This window comes from Prionailurus bengalensis, chromosome C1 (assembly GCF_016509475.1).
Source record: "Prionailurus bengalensis isolate Pbe53 chromosome C1, Fcat_Pben_1.1_paternal_pri, whole genome shotgun sequence".
Taxonomy (NCBI): domain Eukaryota; kingdom Metazoa; phylum Chordata; class Mammalia; order Carnivora; family Felidae; genus Prionailurus; species Prionailurus bengalensis.
In genome coordinates, this window is record NC_057345.1 from 37,551,681 (window position 1) to 37,578,097 (window position 26,417).

A 26,417-nucleotide genomic window follows, 5' to 3' on the forward strand; every position below is an offset into this window, starting at 1 on the left:
GGGGATCTGGCCTCAATTCTGCCATTTAATCTCTCTAAGATTGACTTTCCTCATTTGCACATTGTACATCATCATAAAAAAGAGTTAGTGAGTGTGAAAGTTAATTAAAGTTAATTAAAAGAATACCCATATATTATTATTTGTCCAGTTATATTCACCACGGACAGTGTTAATAAATGAGCAACACATTCATAGAGATTAAGGGAATTGATTTGTATTTGTAAATTAGAGAATTACAAATTTGTAATTGTAAATTAGAGAATAAGCTTAGGGAAATAAAATCTACAAATGCCATTCCAAGGATCTACTATGCAATGGCATAGGGAATTGGAAGGATATGACAAACATAGAACAAGGAAGGCACAATTCTATTTTTGTTAATGTTTATTTATTTTTGAGAGAGAATGAGAGAGAGAGAGAGAGCAAGCAGGGGATGGGCAGAGAGAGAGGGAGACAGAGGATCCAAAGCTGGCTCTATCCTGACAATGGAGACCCCAACACGGGGCTTGAACTCATGAATCATGAGATGATGACCCGAGCCAAAGTTCGACACTTAACCAACTGAGCCACCAAGGCCCCCCAAGGAAGGCACAATTTTAAAGGTGGGGTAATAAGAGGTAATTATCCAAAGCAAATATAAATTATTATTAGATTTCAGGCCAGTTTGAATAGACTGAATATATACTATGCTATTCTTTAATCTCCATTTTTATATATTTATGCCATTTCAAGACTGTATGGAATTGCTCTGGTCATAGGTCCCCACAGAGAAAAGCTACAGGCCATAATTTTCAAATTTGCAAGTGCTTTAATTTGCTTCACAGAGAATCATTTCTAGTATGTCATACTTTTTAAAAAATGTATGAGTTTGTTGACAATGCTAAAACAGGAAAAAAAATTGTAAAGGGAAAAGTTCATCCAAAATTCTACATCCTAACACATCAGTTGTTTTTACTTTACCTTATTCCCTTTCAGTCACTGTCCACATGACATAGTCTTTATGATTACATTGGGTACATATTCAGTGTCATAAACCCTGGCATGCCTGCTAGAAGTCTGAGAGAATTAAAGAGCAATTGTTATCACCAGGAACAGGGAAGTTGGAATCAGTTATCAGTTCTGTTACTCAATTTCTCCAAACACCAATTTTCCCTTTCGCTATTTGCACTTCTGAGCCAAGCTAGACTACTGCTCTTTAAAAATAACTATAGCTTTGCTTTTTTTTTTTTTTTTTTTAATGTGCAGTGTGGAGCCCAATGCCAGGCTTGTCTCATGATCTTGAGATCAAGACCCAAGTTGACTTATTTTACTTATTTTTTAAAAAATAGGGGCACCTGGGTGGCTCAGTCGGTTGAGTGTCCGACTTCAGCTCAGGTCATGATCACGTGGTCTGTGAGTTCAAGCCCCTCCTCGGGGCTCTGTGCTGACAGCTCAGAGCCTGGAGCCTGCTCTGGATTCTGTCTCCCCCTCTCGCTGCCCCTCCCCCGCTCATGCTCTGTTCTGTCTCTCAAAATGAATAAACGTTAATTTTTTTTAATTTAAAAAATAAATAAAAATAAAAAATAATCTTTGTGTGGGGCATCTGGGTGGCCCAGTTGATTGAGTGTCCACCTTTGGCTCAGGTTATGATCACACGGCTCATGAGTTCGAGTCCCGCGTCATGCTCTGTGCTGACAGCTGGGAGCCTGGAGTCTGCTTTGGATTCTGTGTGTCCCTCTTTCTCTGCCCCTACCCAATTCATGCACTGTCTTTCTCTCTCAAATATAAATAAAACATTTAAAAATTTATAAAAAAATAATAATCTCTACACTCAACTTGGGGCTCGAACTAATGACCCCGAGATCAAGAGTCACATGTTCTGCTGACTGAGCCAGCCAAGTGCACCTTATTTTACTTTTTTTTTTTTAACTTGGATTGCTTGGAATGAAGACAGAAATGATCAAACAACACACACGGTTAACTTCTCTAAAATTATTTCCTTGACTGAGTCAATGTAAAATCATCCTGATTTTGCAGGCAAGGAAACTATAGGTGTAATCACCCTACCTATAGTTTCAGAGTTAATAAGCAAAGACACTGTAGGACCTGCCAAGACAATCCCCCTTCACTGCTCAGCCTGCCATTTTACAGTATAGACCTGACTGAGCTCAGCTGACACACTCCTGAGAGGTTAGGCATACTGTCTGTTGTTAGGTTTGACACATCAGCTTTTTAAAGGCCATATTTCCTTTAACTAATGTTCTCGGAATCTTTGATAAAAAGGTCCTTTGAGAAAGCATTACAGCAAGAAGCATATCTGCAAAAAATGCAAATCTAAGTAACAGGAATCTTCATTTTAGAAACTCCATGAAGCATCGGGTTATGTAACACACTAAGTGTCAGCCAGGAAATAGATTACAATATAATAGGTGGCAATGAAGGCCTGAATGCAAAACATATGGCCTGTCATTCACCCTTCTATGCCTCCACACACCAGGTCTTCGTTTCATCACCCAGCCTGATCCTACAAACCAGTTCCTACATATAGGCAAGAAAGGTGTTTTTGGAATTACAGGGAAGTAGCTGCCAAAGACCATCACAAGTAGAACTTGAGTGGCAGCAACCAAATTAGTCAAAATGTTCCAAGGACCTCGGAGTAGTACCCTTAAGAGAGTGAATCATATTGTAAAAAGAGCAGGTTGTCATGCTGCACAAAGAGTAATCAGACATGGTCTCTTCCTTCCAGGAGTTTTTTTTTTTTTAATGTTTATTTTTTTTAGAGAGAGAGAGAGAGAGAGAAAGAGAGCATGAGTGGGGGAGGGACAGAGAGAGGGAACACAGAATCTGAAGCAGGCTCCAAGCTGCCAGCACAGAGCCTGATGTAGGGCTCAAACTCACAGACTGTGAGATCATGACCTGAGCCAAAGTCAGACGCTTAACTGACTGAGCCACCCAGGTGCCCCTCCTTCCAGGAGTTTTAAATCTAGTATGGAGATACACAATATACTACAACAGAAGTAAAGGAGGGAAGGAATAGGTGTGTATGGGTGCTGCTGGTGGTGGTGTGTGTAGAAGCACAAAAGGGGGGCACCCAACCCAGTCTTGGGAATTTGGAGAGCTTCCTGGAGGAAATAAAATCTGAGGGGAATCCTGAAAAATGAATGGTACGTACCAGCAAAGAGGCATGGTCAAGAATGGGAAAACAAAAGTGTGGGAATAGATGATTTCTCTCTAAAGGGCAATTATGATAAATAGGACAGATATATGGTGACAAGACTCTATTTCTTAAGATCCTATAGAATTCCCTAGAACATAGCCATACCCTGGAAATAGTAGGCATGCACTGAATATATGCCCAAAAGACCTAATGTACTTGATAAATAAACACATATGGGTTGGAATTAGTTTTGAGGACACCTCTTATTATACATTTTTCTGAGATCAGTCTTCTCATCTGTAATGAGAACTAAGTTGGAAGGGATTTTATGAGTATGGAACTTTTTATCTTATAAAGGGGTTTCTACTGTATAGAAAGAATGCAGATTTAAAGCCATCCACATGGAGTTTGTATTTAACTTTGCTATCTACTTCTTACGTGGTCTTGAACAAACTACTTCCACTTCCTGGCTGTTTCTCCAGCTGCAAAATGAGTGTTAATGTCACAGCATTATGATGATTCTACAAGGCAAGGCTGATATGTAACCAACACACAACTGGTAAGACCGTATTGGTGGTTAAAATAGTGCATTATTTTCATATGAGTTGGTATATAACTACTCCCTTGAGCACTTTGAGAGCCCTCCATCCTTCTCCTGGAACACCAAGGACCTCCCCATGATCCAGCAATTAGAGGGCTGATGCCTAGCAGAGCAATCTTGGCACAAAAATACCTACAGATATCCTGATTGTACTGATCATTGAAAGTTTGAATATCATCCAAAAAATAGGCAATGTAAGTCAAATGCCTGGTACTTAGTGGATATTCAATAGATATTCATCAAATTTATTTAATCTATGAGTTCAATCTATGTGTTTAGCTAGGAAATGACCCTCTACTGGGTGACATCCTTTTATTCAGTATATAATTACTAAGGCATATTTTCATTGAATATCTGGTTGTTTGCATGTAGGTGGAATTCATTCTTTTCTCTGCCACCTTCAAGGAGTGGGAACACTGATCTAAGGCTAAAAAAAAAAAAAAAAAAAAAAAAAAAGATTTCTTTGGGGACAAATTAGGACCAAGGTGCTAAGAGTTAGACCTTTCACAGTGAACAAGTAGAAGGGTTAAATGTTAAATTGTTAGAGTAGCAAGGTGTCTTTTATGAATCCTTGGCTTGGCTCCATGGGACTGCCTGGTGTGGTAACATCCATGTTTGGAAAAACTCCTCCATGTTTGTCCTCTTTCTACTCATAGCACTACTCACACTGAACACTCCAGGTCGACGATGTGGGGGAAAGGGGGAAAGGGAGAAGAGAGGGCGGGGTTCCCACACTAAGCATTTTATGTTGTGAGCCATTAAGTTTTGGGGTAGGTTTGTTATGTAGCAATAGATAACCAGAACAGGCCTAAAGTGCCAACAAATAAGAAATTGTTCTTCGGCCTAGGCTTGTTCTTCCTGAAAATAATTCCCTGGAAAACCCTTGGCAGAGATAGGTATATGGGTTTCACTTTTTTATTTATTTCCACGCCAGTATTTTCCTTAGTTGCCTTGCATGGTTGGCACAAAGAACTGGGCAAGGTACAAGACAATAAGTACTCAATCTATGGTGGTTATAGTTCTCCAGGGCGACTTAGAGAGAAAAGTCACCACATCTTGCTATATATAGGTATTCAATGACATTTTGGACCCAAACTCCTGCGTGGATTCCTTATTCTGGTGGACTCTCTCTTGGAATCAAGAAAGGCTACTTTTTTGTCTATGGCCTAACGCCTTCACTAAAAGCTTGTGAATAGCTTCCTAATCCCTTTCCCACAGACCCCATATCTTGAACATCTTTCAACTTTAATTGCCAGGAGAGATACAGAAAAGACACTTAAGAGAACACGCACCAAGGAAAAGAAGGCACATTTGCTTACAGTATGGCCCTTTTTGTACTCCTACTCTCAGTATTATGACCAAGTGTTCTTATTTTCAGCAGACTTATCTCCTAGCTCCTCTTCCCCAGGGGGTGGAGGGGCTCAAACAAACAAAAAAAGGAATATTGTGAAGGCATATGAGTAAGCTATTAATCATAACGTTTCTTTAGCTGCGATAATCTGAGATATCCCATTCCCTCTTCCATGGTGGGAAGGAAAAGGTAGAAATGATGGCAAGGTGGGAATGCAAGCTGGTGCAGCCACTCTGGAAAACAGTATGGAGGTTCCTCAAAAAACTAAAAATAGAACTACCCTATGACCCAGCAATTGCATTACCAGGTATTTATCCAAGGGATACAGGTGTGCTGTTTCGAAGGACACATGCACCCAATGTTTATAGCAGCACTATCAACAATCGCCAAAGTATGGAAAGAGCCCAAACGTCCATCGATGGATGAATGGGTAAAGAAGATGTGGTATATATATATATATACATATATATATATATATATGTATATATATATATATATATGTATATATATATATATACTGGAGTATTACTCGGCAATCAAAAAGAATGAAATCTTGCCATTTGCAACTACGTGGATGGAACTGGAGGGTATTATGCTAAGTGAAATTAGTCAGTCAGAAAAAGCCAAAAATCATATGACTTCACTCATATGAGGACTTTAAGAGACCAAACAGATGAACATAAGGGAAGGGAAACAAAAATAATATAAAAACAAGGAGGGGGACAAAACATAAGAGACTCTTAAATATGGAGAACAAACTGAGGGTTATGGGAGGGGGTGTGGGAGGAGGATGGGCTAAATGGGTAAAGGGCACTAAGGAATCTACTCCTGAAATCAGTGTTGCACTATATGCTAAATAATTTGGATGTAAATGTAAAAAATAATAATAATAAAATTAAAAATTAAAAAAAAAGAAATCATGGCAAAGAAGGAAGTAGGAACCAAAAGGAGATGGGATCAGAGAGCAAAAGAAAAAGAACAGGGTGGGGAGAAGGACAGAAAAACAGAAATAATTGGGGAGAATGGTAGGAAATTAGAAATGGGGAAAGAAGGGGAAGAGAGATAGGAATAAGTTGAAAAAAAAAAAGGTGAGAGAGGAGGGAGTGAAGGTAGAATGAGATGGGGAAGAGGCTGGAAATACTGGGTGAGGGAAGAGGAAAGGAGCAGTAGAGAGGAAAGAGGCTGGGGGGCAGCCAAACAGAGGCTATACCACCTTCTTTCCCTCCTGTTTGCTATCATTTTCCAACCCTCTGGTCATTCTGTCTTCAACAACTTAGTTCCTCTTTCATAGTTTCTCTGTTTACTCTAATGCTAATTCATGCAGACTGCTTGGATGACAAATCTAACACTCTGGCCACCCAGTTCTAACCACAGGGCATGCTTTCTGCTTCAGCCTTCCATTCTCATGGTATCACCTTGTTTGGGCTCATCCTGGATTTCAACATCATCAAAAACTTACAATTTCCAATCCAAATATCAACTTGGCCAATTCCAAATATCCCACTCAGACCACCAGCATCTGTACTGCCTGTTCACTTGCTCAAGTACCCCGCTGCAGCCGTTCTTCAACATCAGTGCTTCTAATGCCTTGGCCCCCTCCTCACTCCCCTCCACGTCCCCACTAGCAGCCCTAATATGCCATAATTGGCTTTCTGTATGTTTTTGATTCCATATACATCATCACAAACATTCTCTTGAAAATACCATCTTGGTCCTCTCTCCCTCTGTTGTACTTGCTTGGCAAAAATCCAACCCTGGATGACCTCAAGAATCTGTCTTCTCTCTGCCTGCACCTGAACAAACACCTTCAATGATTTAAAATCCATGATCTCGGGGCGCCTGGGTGGCTCAGTCAGTTGAGTGCCTGACTCTCAGTTTCTACTCAGGTCGGGATCTCACGGTTTGTGGGTTTCGAGCCCCGTGTCAGGCTCCGCACCAACAGTGCGGAGCCTGCTTGGGATGCTCTCTCTTTCTCTCTGTCTCTTTTTCAAAATAAATAAATAAATAAACCAGGGCCTCTGGGTGGCTCAGTCTGTTAAGCATCTGACTTCAGCTCAGGTCATGATCTCACGGCTCGTGGGTTTGAGCCCTACATCAGGCTCTGTGCTGACAGCTCAGAGCCTGGAGCCTGCTTCAGATTCTGCTGCCCCTCACGCTGCCCCTCCCCACTCATGCTCTGTGTGTGTGTCTCTCTCTCAAAAATAAATAAACTTAAAAAAATAATAAAATCCATGATCTCAAATACCAAGTGAGCTTTTAATATCGCTCAGAAGTCATACTGATTGGTTTTCTTTAGAAAACCAACTTTTCCATTCTCAAAAAAGTGTCTATTTCATATCTTCTCTCCTCAAACATCCTACTTCAAAATCTTTACCTTCATCTAATGTTGCCTTTTCTTTACTGAGAAAATAAAATTTTCAGACAGGAACTCTTCCTACCTTCAAACTTTCCTGAAACTGTGCCCTTCTTGCATTTCCTATTGCCAATTTATGTGTTTGTTTCTTAAGATCTTCTAAGTCATCTAAGGCCCTCCATGTGCCCCTTGGAACCCATCTGATTTTTCTTCTCAAGGGGTTACCTCTCTCCCTTTCTATCAAACCATTCCCAGGAACTTAAATACAAGGTCTAGTATAGCACTGCCCAATAGAACCTTTTTTTCTTTTAAAGTTTATTTATTTTAATTTTTTAAAATGTTTGTTTATTTTTGAGAGAGCCAGAGCACGAGCAGGGGAGGGGCAGAGGAAGAGGGAGACACAGAATCTGAAGCAGGTTCCAGATTCTGAGCTGTCAACACAGAGCCCGATATGGGGCTTGAACTCATGAACCATGCATGACCTGAGCCAAAGTCGGATGCTTAACCAACTGAGCCCCCAGGCGTCCCTATTATATATTTAAACGTTTTATTTAATTTTTTGAGGGGGTGGCAGAGAGAGAGAGGTGACAGCAGCGAGTCCGGTGTGGGGCTCGAACTCACAAAATGTGAGATCATGAACTGAGCCGAAGTCTGAAGTCGGGCACTCAACCAACAGAGGCACCCACGTGCCCCTTATTTACTTTGGAGAGACAGAGGAGAGAGAGAGAGAGAGAGAGAGAGAGAGAGAGAGAGAGAGAGAACAAAGGAGGGCAGAGACTGCGAGGGAGAGAATCCCAAGCAGGCTCCACATTGTTGGCGCAGAGCCGGATGAAGCGCTCCAACTCACCAACTGTGAGATCGTGACCTGAACTGAAACCAAGAGTCAGGCATTTGACAGACTGAGCCACCCAGGCACCCCTAGAACCTTTTGTAGTGGCTACATTCTGTATGTTCACTGTCCAATTCAATTGCCACTACCCCATGTGACCTTTGAGCACTTGAAATTTAGTGTGAACGAAAAACTGAATTTTGTTTTTAATATAATTAATTTAAATCGCCACATGTGGTTCATTCCTTGGACGCCTTTTCTTCTCCCTTAAGGTTTTTCTCTCACGCAGGCAGGCGAGAACTGGAGTTACAGTTAAAGGGCTTCCTACTGCAGTTAGAATGTAACCCCAACTCCTTTCCATAACCAAAGGGCCTGAACGACCTGCCTGGGCCTGACCCCCCCACTTTCCATCCTGTGCCTCATTCCTACAACTCAGGTCTCTCTGGCTTTTTCCAACACAAGCCATTTTAGGGTTTTTTGCACATGTTCTTCTTCTTGTGGGACCTATCCCAGTCTTTACCTGCTTTCGCTCTTTCCTATGCCCTATGTTTTGCCTTAAATGTTACCTGACCACCGCCTCCAAATTGTATCCATCCTTTGTTATTCTTCCGCTTTTTTCCTTCAAAGCCTGTATCGCTATTTCTTTCTCCCTTCTTTTCTGTCATCTATCTATTCTTCCCTTGGCTTGTTCAGGTCGGCTGCCTCCCCACTGCAGCTTAAACTCCTCGCAAACAGACAATAGGTTTTCTCTGTCGTGTGTCGCGTCGCACACTCCAGCACAGGCCTGTCAGACAAGGCGCGCGATGGGGACCTGCGCCCTGGACGAACTGCCTGCGGTGGGATGAATGAGCCCGCTGAGGGGCGGGGACTAGTAGGGGCGCTGGCCCGCACGGGCGGCGCCGGAGCGCAGCCGCCTAGAACGCAGCAGAGGCACCGCCCCTTCCGGCCGCGGCGCGGACGCCTCGGCAGCCACGGCGGCGGGGCCGCGGCGGGCGCCGACTCGGCCCGCCCCCTTCCCCCCGCCCCGCCCCGCGCCGCCGCCGCCGGCCCGGCCGCTGTCAGCTCCCTCAGCGACCAAGACGGCCAAGACGCGGCTGAGACGCGGTGTATGCTGAGTCGCTGCGGCCGGAGGCTGCTGCACGTCCTGGGCCTTAGCTTCCCGCTGCTGACCTGCCGGCCGCTTTTCGTCTGGCCTCACCGCCTCATGAAACCGCTGGTAGTGTTCGTCCTCGGCGGTCCCGGGGCCGGCAAGGGGACCCAGTGCGCCCGCATCGTCGAGGTGAGGCCCGGGTAGCTGGCGCGCTCCCTGGGCTTGACCGGACGCCGGGTCGGCTTGTCCCGCAGCGCCGGGCGGTCCGCGCGCCTTCCCCCTCCCCCGCCCCCCCGCAGCCGCGGACTCAGCGGACTACTAGTCCCGGCGACCATCGCGTCGTCCGCGTGGCGGTGATCGAGGGTTCTGCGGTGCGCTGCCTGTCGGGACTCGTAGTCCACGTCCCCTCGCCGCGGGGGGGGGGGGGGGTGCCCAGAAGGGAGGGGGACCGCTTGGGGTCGCTTTGTTCCTGCACCCCTCTCTCCTTAACGTTTTGGGGACCAGTTTCATCCGGAGAGTGGGCTGGGAGGGGATCCGGGAGGATCAGCCTTCGGGGACCTCCGGCGCGCCGAGTTCAGTGTGTCACCGGTTATGGGGTGGGTGAAGGCAGCGGGAGCGTGGATTTAGGTTAGAGGCGGTGTGCGCTCGCAGCTGTGTGGAAGGGAGACCGGTTTGTCTACTTGGCCCCTTCCCGCAAGCCCTCTAGAAACGCCAACATCTCAACTAACCTTACCGTGGTCTTAACCCTGGAAAGGAACCTCGGGGGACAGGGTGTTGTTTGAGGTAATAATCTGTGATCTGCCCGGAGCACTTTCCCGCTCTGTCAATGGCAGTACCGGCTCTGAGGCTCAGCCCAGATTCGTGTGGTCGGAAAAGCCGAGGAGCCGAGTCTGAGTTCAAGCTTCAACGTCTGGTCTCGCTGCCAACTCAGGCTTTGTCCTTGGCCAAGTCACTTCCTCTCTCCGAGTCTCAGTTGCGCCCTAGACCATAGGAGGCTGTGCACCCAGATTTAAACTCAATGTAAAATACCTCCCAACTCTAAAATTCTGTTACTCTTTTTGTTGTTGCTTCACGGCGTGTTAAGGTTATCGGTTCAGTTCTGTTAATTTTCGAATAGATAACGTGGTTAGTGACACTGTGACGGTAAGGCTTATTGAAGAATCTGGGGAATGATGTTGGGAGTGAAGAAAAACAGAGGGTATCTAGAAACAAGAGACGACCGGCAGAGCTGTAAAACACCCAAACAGTCCCTGTGAAACTCGGTGACCACAAAAGTTTTGACCCAGAACTTCTAAAATATTTCCCTCCTCTTTTCCAGAATATGGCTTATGTTAGCTTTGGGCGTTCACTTCTCTCCTCTGTGTTCATACAATCCACTCCTGTCCTATATTTTATTCTCTAAAGAACATCTCTAAAGAAGATCGAATGGTAACATCTACTTCATTATGTTTTACAGCTGTCTTTATAATTATTGATCATTTTTAGAAATAAAGGTGGAACTATTTCAACCAAAAACATATTTTCTCCTTTTTTTTTTAAGATTTTTTTTTTTGAGAGGGAGAGAAAACACGTGAGTGGGGGAGGGGCAGAGAGAGACTTCCAAGCAGTTTTGGTGCTGTGAGCACAGAGCCTCAGGCAGGGCCTGATCCCACAAATCACGAAATCATGACCTGAGCTGAAATCCTGTCCCATGCTTAATGGACTGAGCCACCTAAGTGCTCCCTCCCTATTTTTGTTGGTTCTTTTAACTTTTTAAGACTAGTGGGGATTGGATGATTTCGGGTTTGGGTTTTTTGTTTTTTAAATATATGAAATGATTCTTACAGGTATATAGCATGATAGGGGAAGGAGAAAAGACTTCAGAACCAGACACATATGGTTTCAAACCCTTTGTCATTTACTATTTCTTCTCTTCTCTTTCAAGATTTTTTTTTTTTAATTTTTTTTTTCAACGTTTATTTATTTTTTGGGGGACAGAGAGAGACAGAGCATGAATGGGGGAGGGTCAGAGAGAGAGGGAGACACAGAATCGGAAACAGGCTCCAGGCTCTGAGCCATCAGCCCAGAGCCCGACGCGGGGCTCGAACTCACAGACCGCGAGATCGTGACCTGGCTGAAGTCGGACGCTTAACCGACTGCGCCACCCAGGCGCCCCTCTTTCAAGATTTTTAAGTACTGTCTACACCCCACGCGGAACTCGAACTCTCACAACCCAGAGATCAGGAGTTGCATGCTCTGTCTGCTTTACCAACTGAGCCAGCAGCCAGGTGTCCCCCCCTCCCCCCTCCTCCCCCCCCCCCCCCCGGAAGTTGTTACTTTTGGCTGGCCCTCCTCTGTGAAGAGAGAGGAATAATACATATCTGGTATGGTATTTCCAGATATTAAATGAGGTAAAATATCTGGCACACATAGATGCAAATAATTTTTTTCTACATTTTGACTTCCCGTTTGTAATTTATGAGATTGGTTATTTTTACTTTGAAATAGTATTACTTTAAAAATTGGCTTACGGCTGCTGTATTTGAATGTGTTTAAATATTTTGTTTCTGAATCATAACGTGGCTTTAAACATCCACATCCAAGCTAATAATAGTCAAATTACTCCACTGTTTTAAAAATAATCTACACATTCTGTAACTGGTATTTATTCTTTACTCTGTTCAGTAATGGCTAATAATATTTTAAACCTATTAATTATCAACTATAAATTTCCATAATTAAATGTTTCATAATATATTATTTTTTAATATTTTGGCAATTATATGACCTTAAATTGTTTTAAACTGTCATCTTCTTTCATGAAAATAGTTGCCATTGATTCCAGTTGCCGTAAACAATTAAGCTGATTTCTGCAAATTCCAAATAGTTTATAATTTAGCAATTGCTGTCTCCTAGCTGACTAAATTAAACAATGGAATGTCTAATGAGCAATTAAGGCAGAGGGCTTTTCTTTTCCTCTTTGTCTTTTGTATTTTGACCCAATATTTTATTTCATAGGCAAACATAAGCTGAATCCTAAACAATTGTAATTTTGGGGACTAAGTTTTTTCTGTAAGGAAAGATTATACAAGTCAAGGTTAAATTCTCTATCTGTGATGCCAGTGCTAATTTAGCTCACAGGGTACCTGAAATGTGGCTGAAATACAGTTTGAGGGGGTGAGTAATTATGTTGATTTCCAACTCAGGCTGCCAGAAGTACCTTTTTAGGTCTGGCTGCAGAATCAGAATATCTGGCCCTCCAGTGTCCTGGGGCATCACAATTAGTGATCAAGGCTGTAACTGGAGGGAAGCTGGTATATATGTATGTATGTATGTATAATTTATTTATTACCTGTCTCTTTCTTTTCTACCTCCTTTCCTCCCCCTCTTCCTTTCTTCTCTTCTTTCCTTCCTTTTTTCCAAACTTCCTTCCTTCCTTCCTTGAGGTGAATTCTATCTCTACTACTTATGCTCCCAGACCTTGAGGGAAGAAAAGGCAAATCTGATACAGTATCATCTAAAAGTGTTCTGAACTGAGAAGGAATGATCTGAGGGAGATTTAGGGGTTGACTTTGCCCATTTATTTGTACTGGTCTTCGTCAGTTTTATTTATTTGTTTGTTTGTTTTTTATTTAAGTTTATTTTTGAGAGAGAGAGAGAGAGAGAGAGAGAGAGAGAGCGAGCATGTGTGAGAAGGGGAGGGGCAGGGAGAGAGAGAGAATCCCAAGCAGGTTTTGTGTTGTGCTGACACTTAACTGACTGAGCCATCCAGGCACCCCTGTTTGATTTTCTAATTGTTTCTAACTCTGTGTCCTCTTGTACTCTATTTGTTTTTGAAAATTGGCTGTTTTCTAAATCATGCAATCCTTTCAGGGATACTTCTCCTTTTTTAATTTTTAAAATTAAGCTTTACTTATATTGCTTTGACCCAAGAAAAATTATGATGCCATAACCTAAATTTGTCTTTCAAAATAACCCCAATTTTGCATGTGTTAGCCAGAAGGGATATTTTAACCTCTCTTTTAAAGGTGGTGGACATTTTGCTTACATAAACAAATTATGCTAAAGCTTATCTCCATGCCAAATTGCTTTCTCTAGTACCCTAAAAGGATTCTTATCATTTTCTGTTTTATAACTTTCTCCTGACCTGTATGGGGGAACTTATACTTTGTATGGACGGTATTAAATTTAAACATGTAGAAATCAGAAAGTCGATTTTATTTATCTTTGTGTTTCCAGTGTGGAACATTGTGCTTGGCACTTAGTAAGGGCTTAATAAGTATTTGGTGGGGGGCGGGGGGAATGTTTTTTGAATCTGTTTTAGAGGACACTAATTTGTCCTAAGATGTAAAAAGTTTTAAGAATTTGGTCTTTAGGGGGCGCCCAAGTAGCAGTTAGCTCTCCCAATTTCAGGTCAGAAGTGCTTGAGTGAGACCTAACCCTGTCATATAAATATTTCTTATGTAACACTTCTGCTTACTGTCAGTGAATAAATGGTATGGTTGTGAAAATCTGCTGAGTATTGTAAAATATCCAAGCTCCTAATTCCAAATCCCCAAAGATTACCTCTCATAGAAGAATGATGATAGGATGATCCACTGGACATTAAGCTTGTTTAAGAATAGGCCTTTCTCTCCTTTTGGTGGGATAGGGTAGAGTAAGAGATAGGTTTTTTGTTTTTCTGTTATTTTTTTAAAGAAAGTTTAAATTATCTATAAAAGACATAGTCCACAGTATTCTTGACTCTTCTGAAGTACCACCTTTTTATTAAAGGTGGTTGTAACTTAGAATTTTTTTTTTTTTTAATAAGAACTTGGAGGAGGGGAGAATATATTGAGTTATTACTATCATTACTTTTCAAAACTTCCTTTTTTCCTCCTGCTTTGGTTTTCAGTTATAAAAACAATACTTACTTGGATGGGAAGAGTTAAATCTCCTCTAATTCTGATGTCACTCATATTAGCTGTCTAGTATTAACTGCTTCCCCATCTCTCTCAATATTCTTAGAAATAAAAATACCAATATATGTTTTTTACCTCTAGATGGGATTTTTGTATTTTCTGCTGAATGTATCATGGATACATTTCAGGTCTTTACATACCTTTCAGGTCTTTACATATAGATTTAACCCATTCTTACTAGTAGCTGTAGAATATTCCGTAAAATACATGTTCTATAGCATAATTGTACCATTCCCCTACTGATGGACATTCAGGATAGTCTGCAGGAATTGTTTTACTATTGCAAACAGTACTTCAGAAAACTTCCTTGTAAAAACAACAGCAAAAACAAACTTCCTTGTAAATATAACATTGCATATGGATACTGTTATTTTTGTAAGTTAGGTCCCTAAAAGGATTGCTGAGTCAGAGGATATATGCATTTTTAATTTTAATTGATAATTCATTATCAGAATTCTTTTCAAAAACATAGTTATTACAATTCCATTAGCAGTGTATGATTCTTTATTAGCACTGGATAGTTATCAATTTAATTTTTGCAAATTTGTAAATCTCCTTTCTAAAGTTTTTCTGAGTAAATTCCTTATTTTTTTCAAGATGTCCATAAAGAAGAAAAGGCATAATTTGAAAAATGTCCCTTGTCATTCATTCCAAAAACAGTTTTTTGTTTTTTTGTTTTTTTTTGAGAGGTAGGTACTCTGATTGTTGCTGAAATGAATAAGGCTTAGATCCTGCTGTTAAGGGAAGTTTACAGTTTAGAGTGGAGTCAAGGAAGTTAATTGGTGACTACTACAGAATAGAGTGGTAAGTCCTATGATAGAAATAAACTAAATATACCATTAAATAAGGGACATTTCAATTTCAGTCCAGTGACTTCCCAGTGGGTCAGGGAAGTCTTCCCAGGAGAGGTAATAGCTCTGAACTCATTTCTTTTTTTTTTTTTTTTTTTTGAAATTTATTGTCAAATTGGTTTCCATTCTGAACTCAATTCTGAAGGGCCATCGGAAAGAAGCAGCTAGGAGATGTGGAGGAGTCGAGAGTACTTAAAGCCCTTGAATAAGGTAATTTGAGGTTTCATTTTTGAGAAAAGCCTAAGGAGAGTAAACCTATATGAGACTGACCCAGAATACATTTCCTGAATGTAGACTGTGTGTTCTGTCTACGGGGATACAGGCTTCTAGGGGCTTTCAATTTAGTGGAGATAGACACACACTAACAGAATTTTATGAGAAAAGATATGAAAAACTTTTGCAGATATTAAAGTTTAACATTAAATTGTTTTAAAATTGTTTATCTTTTAGTTTTACCTTAACTGTTATTGTAATGTTTTAAACAGTGGGGACCTGGTCTTTTACTCCTCCTGCAAGGTGTTTGAAATGCCTGCTTATCCTTCAGATCTTAGCTTATACAGAGATTCCCAGATGTCCTCAGTTCATGGTGCCCTTAGTGTCTCAGTAATTTTTTCAAACCTAACCTGGTCCAAAAGAAATATCTAATAGTTGTATTTGTTAAGTAATTAGATCTGAACAATACTCAGGTATTTTCTAACAATTTGTGGTCTGTAGTTCCTGACTCATGGCTCCCACAAACCCTTGGAATTTCCTAAGTGTTGAGCATTACAGAAATGTTTCTTGTTGTGTTAATGAAGTGACTTTTGGACCCCACCTAAGGGCTGGAGCTGGTTGCCAGGAAAACCAACCAAGTCATCAGAGTGTTGGAACCAAGTCATCAGAGGGTTCAGTCTCGCCCCTCCCTCTCCCCTCCAGGGAGAGGAGTGAGCCTGGATGTTTAATCACTTGCCAGTCACCAGTGATTTAATCAAACATGGCTATGCAAGAGGCTTCCAAAAAAACCCCAAGGTCTGGTTTTAGAGAGCTTCTGGGTTGGTGAACACGTGGAGATCCAGGGGGAGACATTCACCTGGAGAGGGCAGGGAAGCTCTATGCCCTTGTGCTGCATCTCTCTGGCTGTTCCTGAGTTGCTCCCTCTACAGTGAACTGATGATCTAGTAAGTAAAGTGTTTCTCTGAGTTTTGTGAGTTATTCTAGCAAATTAACCAAGCCCAAAGAGGGGACCGTGGGCCCTCTAATTTATAGTCAGTTGGTCAGAAGTACAGGCAATACCTTTGACTGCAGCTGGTGTCTGAAGTGGTGGTTGGGGGGCAACCGCCTCGGACTGACTCTTTAACCTGTGGAAGATGACAATTCTCTGGGTAGATAGTGCCATACTTCAGAATTGAGAACACTCTGCTGTGTTGTTTGTTGTGTAAGGGAACCTACTCCTTAAGTTAGAATTGGGTCCAGGAACCCCACAGACTCCCCCATTAGACCATTAAACTCCATAAGGGTGAGAGCCCTGACTTTCTGATTTACTCTCATATCTTTAGTGCCCAGCACATCTGGCACAAATTGAACATGTAAGTAAATCTTGAAGCCATTCAGACCTGGGTTCCTGCCCCTTGGTGAGTTACTTAAATTTTTGGCTTTTTAAAAAGTTTCTTCCACTGAAAAATGGGATGTTAATCTACTTTTCAGGGTGATTGTGGAGATTAATCAAAAGAACCTGTGTAATGTCTGGCAGACTGCCTAATACATATTTACTTCATATATGTTAGCACCCCTCCCTCTTTGCCTATTCTGTATCCATAAATAGTCAATGAAGCAAATGTCTTGAGCAGTGTAAGTAGCAACATTTTGGGAGGCATTCTGAGTCATTTAGACTGAAGAAAAATTTAATTGAAAGGATATGAATAAGTATCAAAGTGATGATCTCAAGGTTCCTAAGATCCAGCCCTGCATCGGGCTCTGTGCTGACAGCTCAGAGCCTGAAGCCTGCTTTGGATTCTGTGTCTCCCTCTCTTTCTGCCTGTCCCCTGCTAGTGCTGGCACTATCTCCGTGTGTGTGTGTGTGTGTGTGTGTGTGTGTGTGTGTGTCTGTGTCTGTGTCTCTGTTTCTGTCTTTCTCAAAAATAGATAAACATTAAAAAAATATATATCAAAGTGTCATACCTATGAAGTATGTAGCACTTAGGTTCTAGAGTCAGACTGCCCAGGTTTGATTTTCACCTAACACCTACTGTGTGTGTGACCTCAGCCAAGTCATTTAATCTCTCTATGCTTAAATTTCCTCATCTGTAAAATGGGAATAATGATACATAGTGTCTACCTCATAGGGGTGTTGTGGAGGTAATGAGCTAATATATGTAAAGTTCTTAGAGCAGTGCCTGGCACATGGTAAATCATATATAAATGTTAGCTGTTTGTACTATCATCTTTTTATGTGTTAATTTTACCTGTCCGCCTCCCCCCATCTACTTTCTTGAACTTGATTGAGATCCTGCCTCCTGCCCCATTTATTCCCTCCTACTTTTGTAGCTATACAGTCTGTTTTTAGTGTTTGCCCTAGAAACTTTAGGCATACATGTTATTTAACTTAAGTCTAATGTTGATTAATATTTTTACTCTCCTCCCTCTAAACAATAGAAACACCTTAGAATACATAACTCTATTTTCCATCCTCTTCTGTTTTCCAGGATTCAAATTGTATATTGATTTTTTTAATCCCTACAAATGACTTGTTAACATTTTATAGCAATGATGTAATGTTTGTGTAGAATAACTCACATGTATACCAGCTTCTCTATTCACCAATTATTGTTGTACCTCAGAACTTCCTTCAGAGATAATTTTCCTTTTTAAAGTATATCCTTTAAAAGTTTCTTTATATGAGCTTATGGTTAGGAAATTTTGCTGTTTTCTCTGCATAGTGGGTTCTCTTTTCTAGTTCAGCCACTGAGGGTGTCATCCTTTAGGACATTCTTTACATGGAGCTCTTTGATCTGATCTCCAGTCCTATTTAGGCCTCAGTCTCTGTCTCTGTTCACCAGTTTGTGAGCCTTTAAATCCCATTGTGTCTGGCAGACACAACTCCAGCACTCACTCACTCACTCTGGATTTGTGCTTTCTTGATTTTTCTAAATCTGAGTTACTCCTTTAATTTTCTGCCAGCTCAGTTATGCATTAAGAAAGAATTTGTGGGGCATCTGGGTGGCTTAGTCTTGGTTAAGTGTCTGACTTTGGCTCAGGTCATGATCTTGAGGCTCATGAGTTCGAGCCCTGCGTGGGACTTTGGGCTGACAGCTCAGAGCCTGGAGCCTGCTTTGGATTCTGTGTCTCCTTCTCTCTCTGCCCCTCTTCTGGTCATGCTCTTTCTCTCTCTCTCTCAAAAATAAATAAACATTAAAAAAAGAATATATGAATGATGCTTGGCTGGCTCAGTTGGTAGAGGATGCAACTCTTGACCTTGAGGTCGTGAGTTCGAGCCCCATGTTGGGTGTAGAGATTATTTAAGAAAATAAAGGAAAAATGTTATTAAAAAATACTCCATTTGGGATGTTTGGCTGGCTTAATTGGTGGAGCATGGGCTCTTGATCTCAGGGTTATGAATTTGAGGCGCATGTTGGGTATAGAGATTACTTAAAAATAAAATCTTAAAAATAAAAGAATATATATATATATATGTTTATATACCCATGTAGTTGCATATATATACATATATGGGTGTGTATATATATAAATGTATTATATGTATACCCAACTAGTTGGATATATGTATATGTGTATGTACACGCACATATACATATATCCAACTACATGGGTTTTCTATGTAGGGGGGATTTCTCTGAATGTATGTATATAGTCCACCCCCACAAAAATTAGATTCGTCTACCTAAGTCTTAACTCAAAGCATCTCTTTCCCTTATCCTTACTCTTTTAAAGTCTGCTTGATGTGTATGTACCCTTTGGGTTAAAGTGTCAGTGACAATAATGGGTTAATCTAAACACCACGTTTCAGTTAAGACACCAATGGGGAGAGGACTGTAGTCCCCGAGGACCTCTCAGTCACAATTTCAACAGTTATCCTTCTGAATTTAAATTCAGAGAGTTTCAGAGAAGTTGCTCCAGTAGTGGGAGTTTTATTTATTTATTTTTAATTTTTTAACGTTTATTTATTTGGGTGAGAGAGAGAGAGAGAGAGAGAGAGAGAGAGAGAGAGACAGAGTGTGAGTGGGGGAGGGGCAGAGAGAGAGGGAGACACAGAATGTGAAGCAGGCTCCAGGCTCTGAGCTGTCAGCACAGAGCCCCATGCGGTTCAAACTCAGGAACCATGAGATCAAGACCTGAGCCGAAGTCAGACGCCTAACTGACTGAGCCACCCACATGCCCCTAGTAGTGGGAGTTTTAGATCAGGTAAGAAAGGGTGGAGATGGGGGATAACTGTCTCATTCTTTGTGTCATGTTGGCCTGATCACACTGACTCTTGTTAACCTTAAAGCTAATACTTTTAGCCCAGTTGCCTATGAAAATGTATTTACTCTGACATTTCTATTGCTTTAACCTGGCAAATCAAGAACATTTTTACAGACTAAACATGTGATAAGAGCACTTAGAATTTAATAGAGAACAGGTGTGATTGTACATACTGTTTGCTGACATTTTTTATGCTGCCTGGTAAATCTAACAAAACATTACTTTGGTAAAGGGAAAAGCACCAGTTGTTACCTACCATTGTCAGAAACTTTCATTTTGAGGGACTGGGTCCCATGAATCATGTTCCGTGCCTGGTTTCCATCAGTCTTCTCCAGAAGACCCATGAGTTGGTTTTATTCATCATTAGAACATATGTTGTATCAACAAACAAATATGCTTAACTTGGGGCTATACAAAATACTGCTTCCCTGCCCACTTTCTGTTTGGAACTTCCCTAGTGTGTTTGTCATGGGTGTATGCCATTAGTTTACCCTACAAGATTTACCTTTATAATTATGTATGATTTAGGTAGATAATAACATGAATTAATATTTTCTTGGTGTCTACAGGGAGTAAAGAGACAGCCCAGATGTTTGGATTATGTGATTGGGAACTGACTTATTAGCTAATTTAGGTTTTTAAATAGTGGAAAATTGTATCTGCCACTTAGTGATTATTGGGTGAGGCAAGTGGAGAGTGGAAACGGTAATGGTGTCAGAGTGGTAGTGGGATCATAAAGACAAGAATGAAGCAAATGAAGGAAAGATGGTTAGAATCTGGCTGGATGGTAGGTCGGACATGCCTGGCTGTTTGGTATGGATGAAGTTCTGATCTCATCTCCGTGCTAGGATACAACAAAATTATAAAGTACATCAACTTTGAGTTTCCTTTTTAATTTCTGCCAGCAGATTCTGTTATTTAAAGGCTGTAAGTACCTTCAAGGCAAAAGACTGTCTCCGTGTCTGTCACCTAGGAATTGCTTCAGATGCCCACTGTGGATTGATAGACTTGGGTTCAAGTGCCAGTTTCCTCTCCACTAACTGGCAAGTCTGTTTATCTCAGTTTTCCCTCCTGTGAAAGGAGGAGTGTAGAAGTAGGCAGTTTTGCCAACCCTAAAACAAATCTGTATCCTGAGACTTCAGTGTTAGCATGTAATCCAGTATAGTACAATCAGAGACAAATTATCCAGTGACTACAAATATGTATACCTTCTTTGCTATTCTGTGCTTTATGAATGTGAGCACCAAGGAATTGTATTTAATAAATTCCTGCTGGATTTCATGTTTACATAGAGCTTCAGACTGGTAACAAAGAATGTGTGAAGTTGGGAAAAAGAATAGCTTTCTGAAATAGAATTTTGTATGCATTTTTAAAATTAAAAATACGTAAGAAATGGGATATTAGGACTAACTTTCTTACACTCTAGCATACTATTAGAAAGAATGTAGACTTTGAGGTCAGGTGTTAGTTTGAATCTCAGCCTACCACCTATAGCTACATTCGCTAACTTTTCTGATTCTGTATCTTCATTTGTAAAACGATGATAATGCCAACTTAACTGGGTTGTTACAAAGATGAAATGATGCTTCTACAGTATTTAGCACAGTACATGACAATGTGTAAATGGTAACATTATTTTAAAAAAGATGTTTAGGAAAGAGATCGAAGAGTAATTTGGATAAAAGTAGTTTGGGGAAGCATTATATTCTCATTGTTTACTCTAACATAGGGAATGATAATACTAATCAGTTTATAGATTTTAGGAAATCTGGTATGGTATTTTAGAGTCTATTGAATATGAACTATTTTTGTACTTAGAGAAAATATTTAGAGTTAGCTTACATTGAAAAACCCTAGAAAGGGCACATAGATTTAAGGAAGTTTACAGCATAAATGCTGTTTATATTCAAAATAGGATATTAGTTGCCAAATGGAGCAAATGTCCAAATGATGGGTTAAGTATTGTAAGCTAATACTGTATATATACTTTAACTGTCTTATTAAGGATGAGCACACTTTTTATTTTGATTACCTTTTTTTTTCTGGATACTTTTTTATTATACAAGTAGTATAGACACATTACACAAAATTTAGAAAATACAGGTATATAAAAAGAAGAGTATAAAAATTACCAGTAATCTTACCATCCAGAGAAAGCTACCATCAATCAATATTTTGGGGCGTATTCTTCCAGACTTTTTTTTTTTTTTTTAAGTAGGCTCATGCTATCTGGAAACCGGCATTTCACTTGTCATATCACAAACATATTTCCATCTTAATGAATGTACTTTTACCATATAACCTATATAATTATATCATACTGTATAGATTAGATACATTACATAATTAATTAATTCCTTGTTTTGGAAATTTTGTGATTTTTCAGAAATTCTGTGTTTTTTAAAAAATAACTTCATTGAGATATAATTTACATACCAAACAATTCACCCATTTAAAGTGTATAATTCAATGGTTTTGGTAATTACATTGTTAATTAAAAAAAAATTTTTTTTTTTGGATGTTTATTTATTTTTGAGACAGAGGGAGACAGAGCATGAACAGGGGAGGGGCAGAGAGAGAGGAAGACACAGAATCTGAAACAGGTTCCAGGCTCTGAGCTGTCAGCACAGAGCCCGACGCGGGGCTCGAACTCATAGACCACGAGATCATGACCTGAGCCGAAGTCGGACGCTTAACCGACTGAGCCACCCAGGCGCCCCTGTTAATTTTTTTTAATTGTGGTAAAATATAAACTAAAATTTCTCATTTTAGCCATTTAAAATGTATAATTGAGTGGCATTAATTGCATTTGCAATGTCATGGAGCCGTCATCACTTTTCTAAAACTTTTTTTTTTATAAATTTTTTTTTTCAACGTTTATTTATTTTTGGGACAGAGAGAGACAGAGCATGAACGGGGGAGGGGCAGAGAGAGAGGGAGACACAGAATTGGAAACAGGCTCCAGGCTCTGAGCCATCAGCCCAGAGCCTGACGCGGGGCTCGAACTCCCGGACCGTGAGATCGTGACCTGGCTGAAGTCGGACGCTTAACCGACTTCTAAAACTTTTTTGATACACCGAACAGATATTGTACCACTTAGTCGTAATTCCCCATTCCTCCCTTTACCTCTAATCCGCTTTCTCCTCCCTTTATGAATTTCCCTATTTTAGGTTCTTCATACAAGAGGAATCATATTATTTGTCATTTTGTGTCTGGCTTTTTCACTTATCATAAGGTTTTCAAGGTTCGTCCATATTAGCATGTGTCAGAATTTTATTCCTTTTTATGCTAATGTTTCATAGTATGTATATGTCATATTTTATTTATCCATTTAGCTATTGTGGGACAAGGGCTGCTTCCGACTTTTGGTCCTTGTGAATAATGCTGCAGTGAACATTGGCATACAAACATCTGTTTGAGTCTCTGTTTTTAGTTTTTTTGGGCATACAGTTAAGAGTGTAATTGCTGGGTCATATGATAATTCTGTTTAACTTGTTGAGGAACTGCCAAACTGTTTTCCCCAGTGGCTGTACCATTTTATATTCCCATTAGCAATGTATAAAGGTTCTAGTTTCTTTATACCCTTAGCAACACTTAATCATTTTTTGTTTGTTTAATTATAACTATCCTACTGGTGTGAAGTGGTATCTCATTGTGGTTTTGATTTGCATTTCCCTAATGACTAACGTGGGCATCTTTCATGGACTTTTTGGTTATTTGTATATTTTTGGAGAAATGTCTATTCAAGTCCTTGACCCATTTTTAGTTAATTTTATTTTTCTTAAGTTTATTTATTTATTGAATTTTTTTTTTTTTTTTTTTTTAGAAAGAGAGAGCATGAGCAGGGGAGAGGGGCAGAGAGAGGGGGAGAGAGAGAGAGAGAGAGAATGAATCCCAAGCAGGCTGCACACCCGGAGCAGAGCCTGACTTGGGGCTCAATCCCACGACCCCGGGATCATGACCTGAGCCAAAATCACCAGTTGGAAACTAAACCAACTGAGCCATCCAGGCACCCGAAAAGTTTATTTTATTATTTTGAGAGAGAGAAAGAGAGTGTGCATTTAAGGTGCAGGTAGGGGCAGAGAGAGGGAGAGAGAATCTTAAGCTGGCTCCATGCTCATCATGGGGCTTGATACCACGGCCCTGGGATCACAACCTGTGCCCAAATCAAGAGTCGGGTGCTCAGCCAGCTGAGCCACCCAGGTGCCCCATCTTTTTATTATTGAGTTACAAAGTTGCTTATGCATTTTAGATAGAAATCCCTTACCCAGATAAATGATTTGCAGATATTTCTCCCATCCTATGGGTTGTCTTTTAATTTTCTTGATTGTATCCTTGGAAGCACAGTAGTTCTTAATTTTGATGAGGCCTTACACCCTGCACATTAGAACATACAGTCTGCTTTCTATTGCCTATGATGCAGAGATCAAAAGACTGATAAGTAAGTTAAAAACTAAAAAAGAAGATAACTGGTAAGTGTATGTCTTGTACCTGGGACTGAGAGTTGGGGATGAAGGAGAAGAAGGGATAGTAGTAGATGGAAAAGAAGAGTGGGAATAACAGATTATTATTACTTCCTTGACTGATTCTAGGCATGATTGTGTCCAAGTTAAGTCAGACTAGTGGGGTGGGTGAGAGAAGTTGCTCATTCTATAGAATGGTTTCCAGCTTTCTTCCTGTTGTATAGTGATGGCAGGAAAGAAAATTTGCCATAAAATTTCCCATAGGCTTACTACTGTTCCCCTTCTATGAAGAAGTTAGTCTCTGATCAAGAACGGAGGGTCTTTTATATTCTGCTCTATATTATAAAATGGATACAGGTATCTGTGGCCAGCATTAAATTCCAGGCTGGGCTAAGATTTGATGGCTATGCCATAAAAAATGTGTATTCTTAGGGGTGCCTGGGTGGTTCAGTCGGTTAAGTGTCTGACTCTTGATTTCGGCTCATGTCATGATCTCAGGGTTCTTGAGTTTGAGCACTGATAGTGCGGAGCCTGCTTGGGATTCTCTCTCTCTCTCTGTCTGCCCCACTCCCGCCTGTGCACGTGCGCCCTCTCTTTGTCTTAAATAAACTAAAAAAAGTATATTCTTAGTCTGACTTTTATTGATTAATCGATTGATTGTTGGTGCACAATGATGTTACATTAGTTTCAGGTGTCCAGCATAGTGATTCAGCATCTATAGGTTATGCTATGCTCACCACAAGTATAGGCACCATCTGTCACTATTCAGTGCTATTACAATATTATTGACTATGTTCCCTATGCTTTATCTTTTATTCTCATAACTTATTTGTTCCATAACTGGAAGCCTGTGTCTCCTACTTCCCTTTACCCATTTTGCCCATCCTCCTTCCCTTTGGCAGTCATCAGTTTATTCTCTGTATCTGGAGATCAGATTCTTCTTTTGCTTTGTTTATTCATTTGTTTTGCTGACTTTAATTTAATATTGAGCAAAATGTAATAAACTGAACTTTATACCCCCGAATTTTAAAAACATGCACTACCTTTTCAAGCCTAATAGTGGTTTTGCTTGCACTTTCTTCTATTAACACAGATTGGTATATCAAAATGAAGATGGTTCTTTGTTGTCTAAGCAAGATTAATTATGTATAAGGAATCAATTGAGAGGTATTGCTTGGCACAATAACAGTCTGAAAGTGCCCTGGAGACTAGAAGTAGTGTGAGTATGTTGTCTTTGCCATGAAGGTGTCCTTCCCAGAACAACTTGCTTATAGTTTTGAACCCTAGTGTCTAGAGTAGGGCTTCATTAAAATGTTTCCTTTTAAACCTTTGCTGATGTGCTTTTTGGATTCTTAACTGAGTGTTGTCTCTAAATTTCCATCTGTTTCTAGGCTATAAAACTGGACTGTTTTCTGTCTCCTATAACTCTTGACTTCATGCCCATGCAGTATGTTTTTGTGTTGCTATATTATACTTTTGTTTCTCCTTTGTTTAAGAAATGGGTCCCTTTCCAGGGAAATTTTTGTTCAAACATTTGAATTGATTTTTGCTATTCTCTACAATGATTTAGTTTTAAATTTTAAGTAAGTTTTTGATTGCACAAGTCCTGTTTCTCTTTTTTCTTGAAATTAGATTTTTTTTTAAACATAGGGATTTTTATCTTTAATGTGAGGCTACTTTGAATTTCATTTTGCTGTTTTGTTAGGATTTTATATTAATAAACATTTAAGTTATGAATTTTTCTTTGTGATATTTGCCATTTAGAAATGGGTGGTTAGTATATATGCTTTATGTAAAAGCATATGTATATATATATTAAATTAAAACTTTAAAAAGTTTATACATATATATGTACATTATAAAAGAGTCAAACATTTGAAAGTACGTAAAGTAAAAGTGAAAGTTCTCCTTAACCTCAGATTATGTAATCACATCAATTTTTTCGTGCGTGCCTTTCTTTTCCTTTTTTGATGTATCTATACACAGATACAATGCATGTGCACATACGTGCACACACATTGCCTATTGTTTTTGACTTGCATTTTTTTCCCTAACAGTGTATCTTGGATAGCTTTCCATATCAGAACTTACAGATAGCTCTACTTCATTCATAATATATACAGTGGTATATTTAGTGGTATATTCATATATTGGTGAACATTTTGATTTTCTGTTTACAGATGATGCTTATGTGAACATTCATTTATGTAATGTCTTTGTGTACATGTACAACTATTTCAGTAGCACAACTCCTAGAAATGGACCAGAGGGTATGCAGACTTAAATTTTGATAGATTCTGCTAAATTGCTCTCAAAAAAGGCTGAACTAGTTTACACTTCTGCAA

The 26,417-nt window shown here is 40.1% G+C and overlaps 1 protein-coding gene across 2 annotated transcripts in view; it reads left to right on the plus strand.

The window, feature by feature from the left end:
* The first annotated feature begins 9,213 nt into the window (after positions 1-9,213).
* The window catches only part of CMPK1 (cytidine/uridine monophosphate kinase 1), a 37,090-nt gene continuing 19,886 nt past the window's right edge, over positions 9,214-26,417 (plus strand). Inside the window, exon 1 of one of the 2 annotated variants that reach the window (XM_043574922.1) lies at positions 9,214-9,549. In XM_043574922.1, the coding sequence (XP_043430857.1) occupies positions 9,379-9,549 (171 nt within the window). In that variant the 5' untranslated portion in view covers positions 9,214-9,378. The remainder of the gene's footprint in view (positions 9,550-26,417) is intronic. The other variant, XR_006296576.1, reaches the window with a different exon arrangement.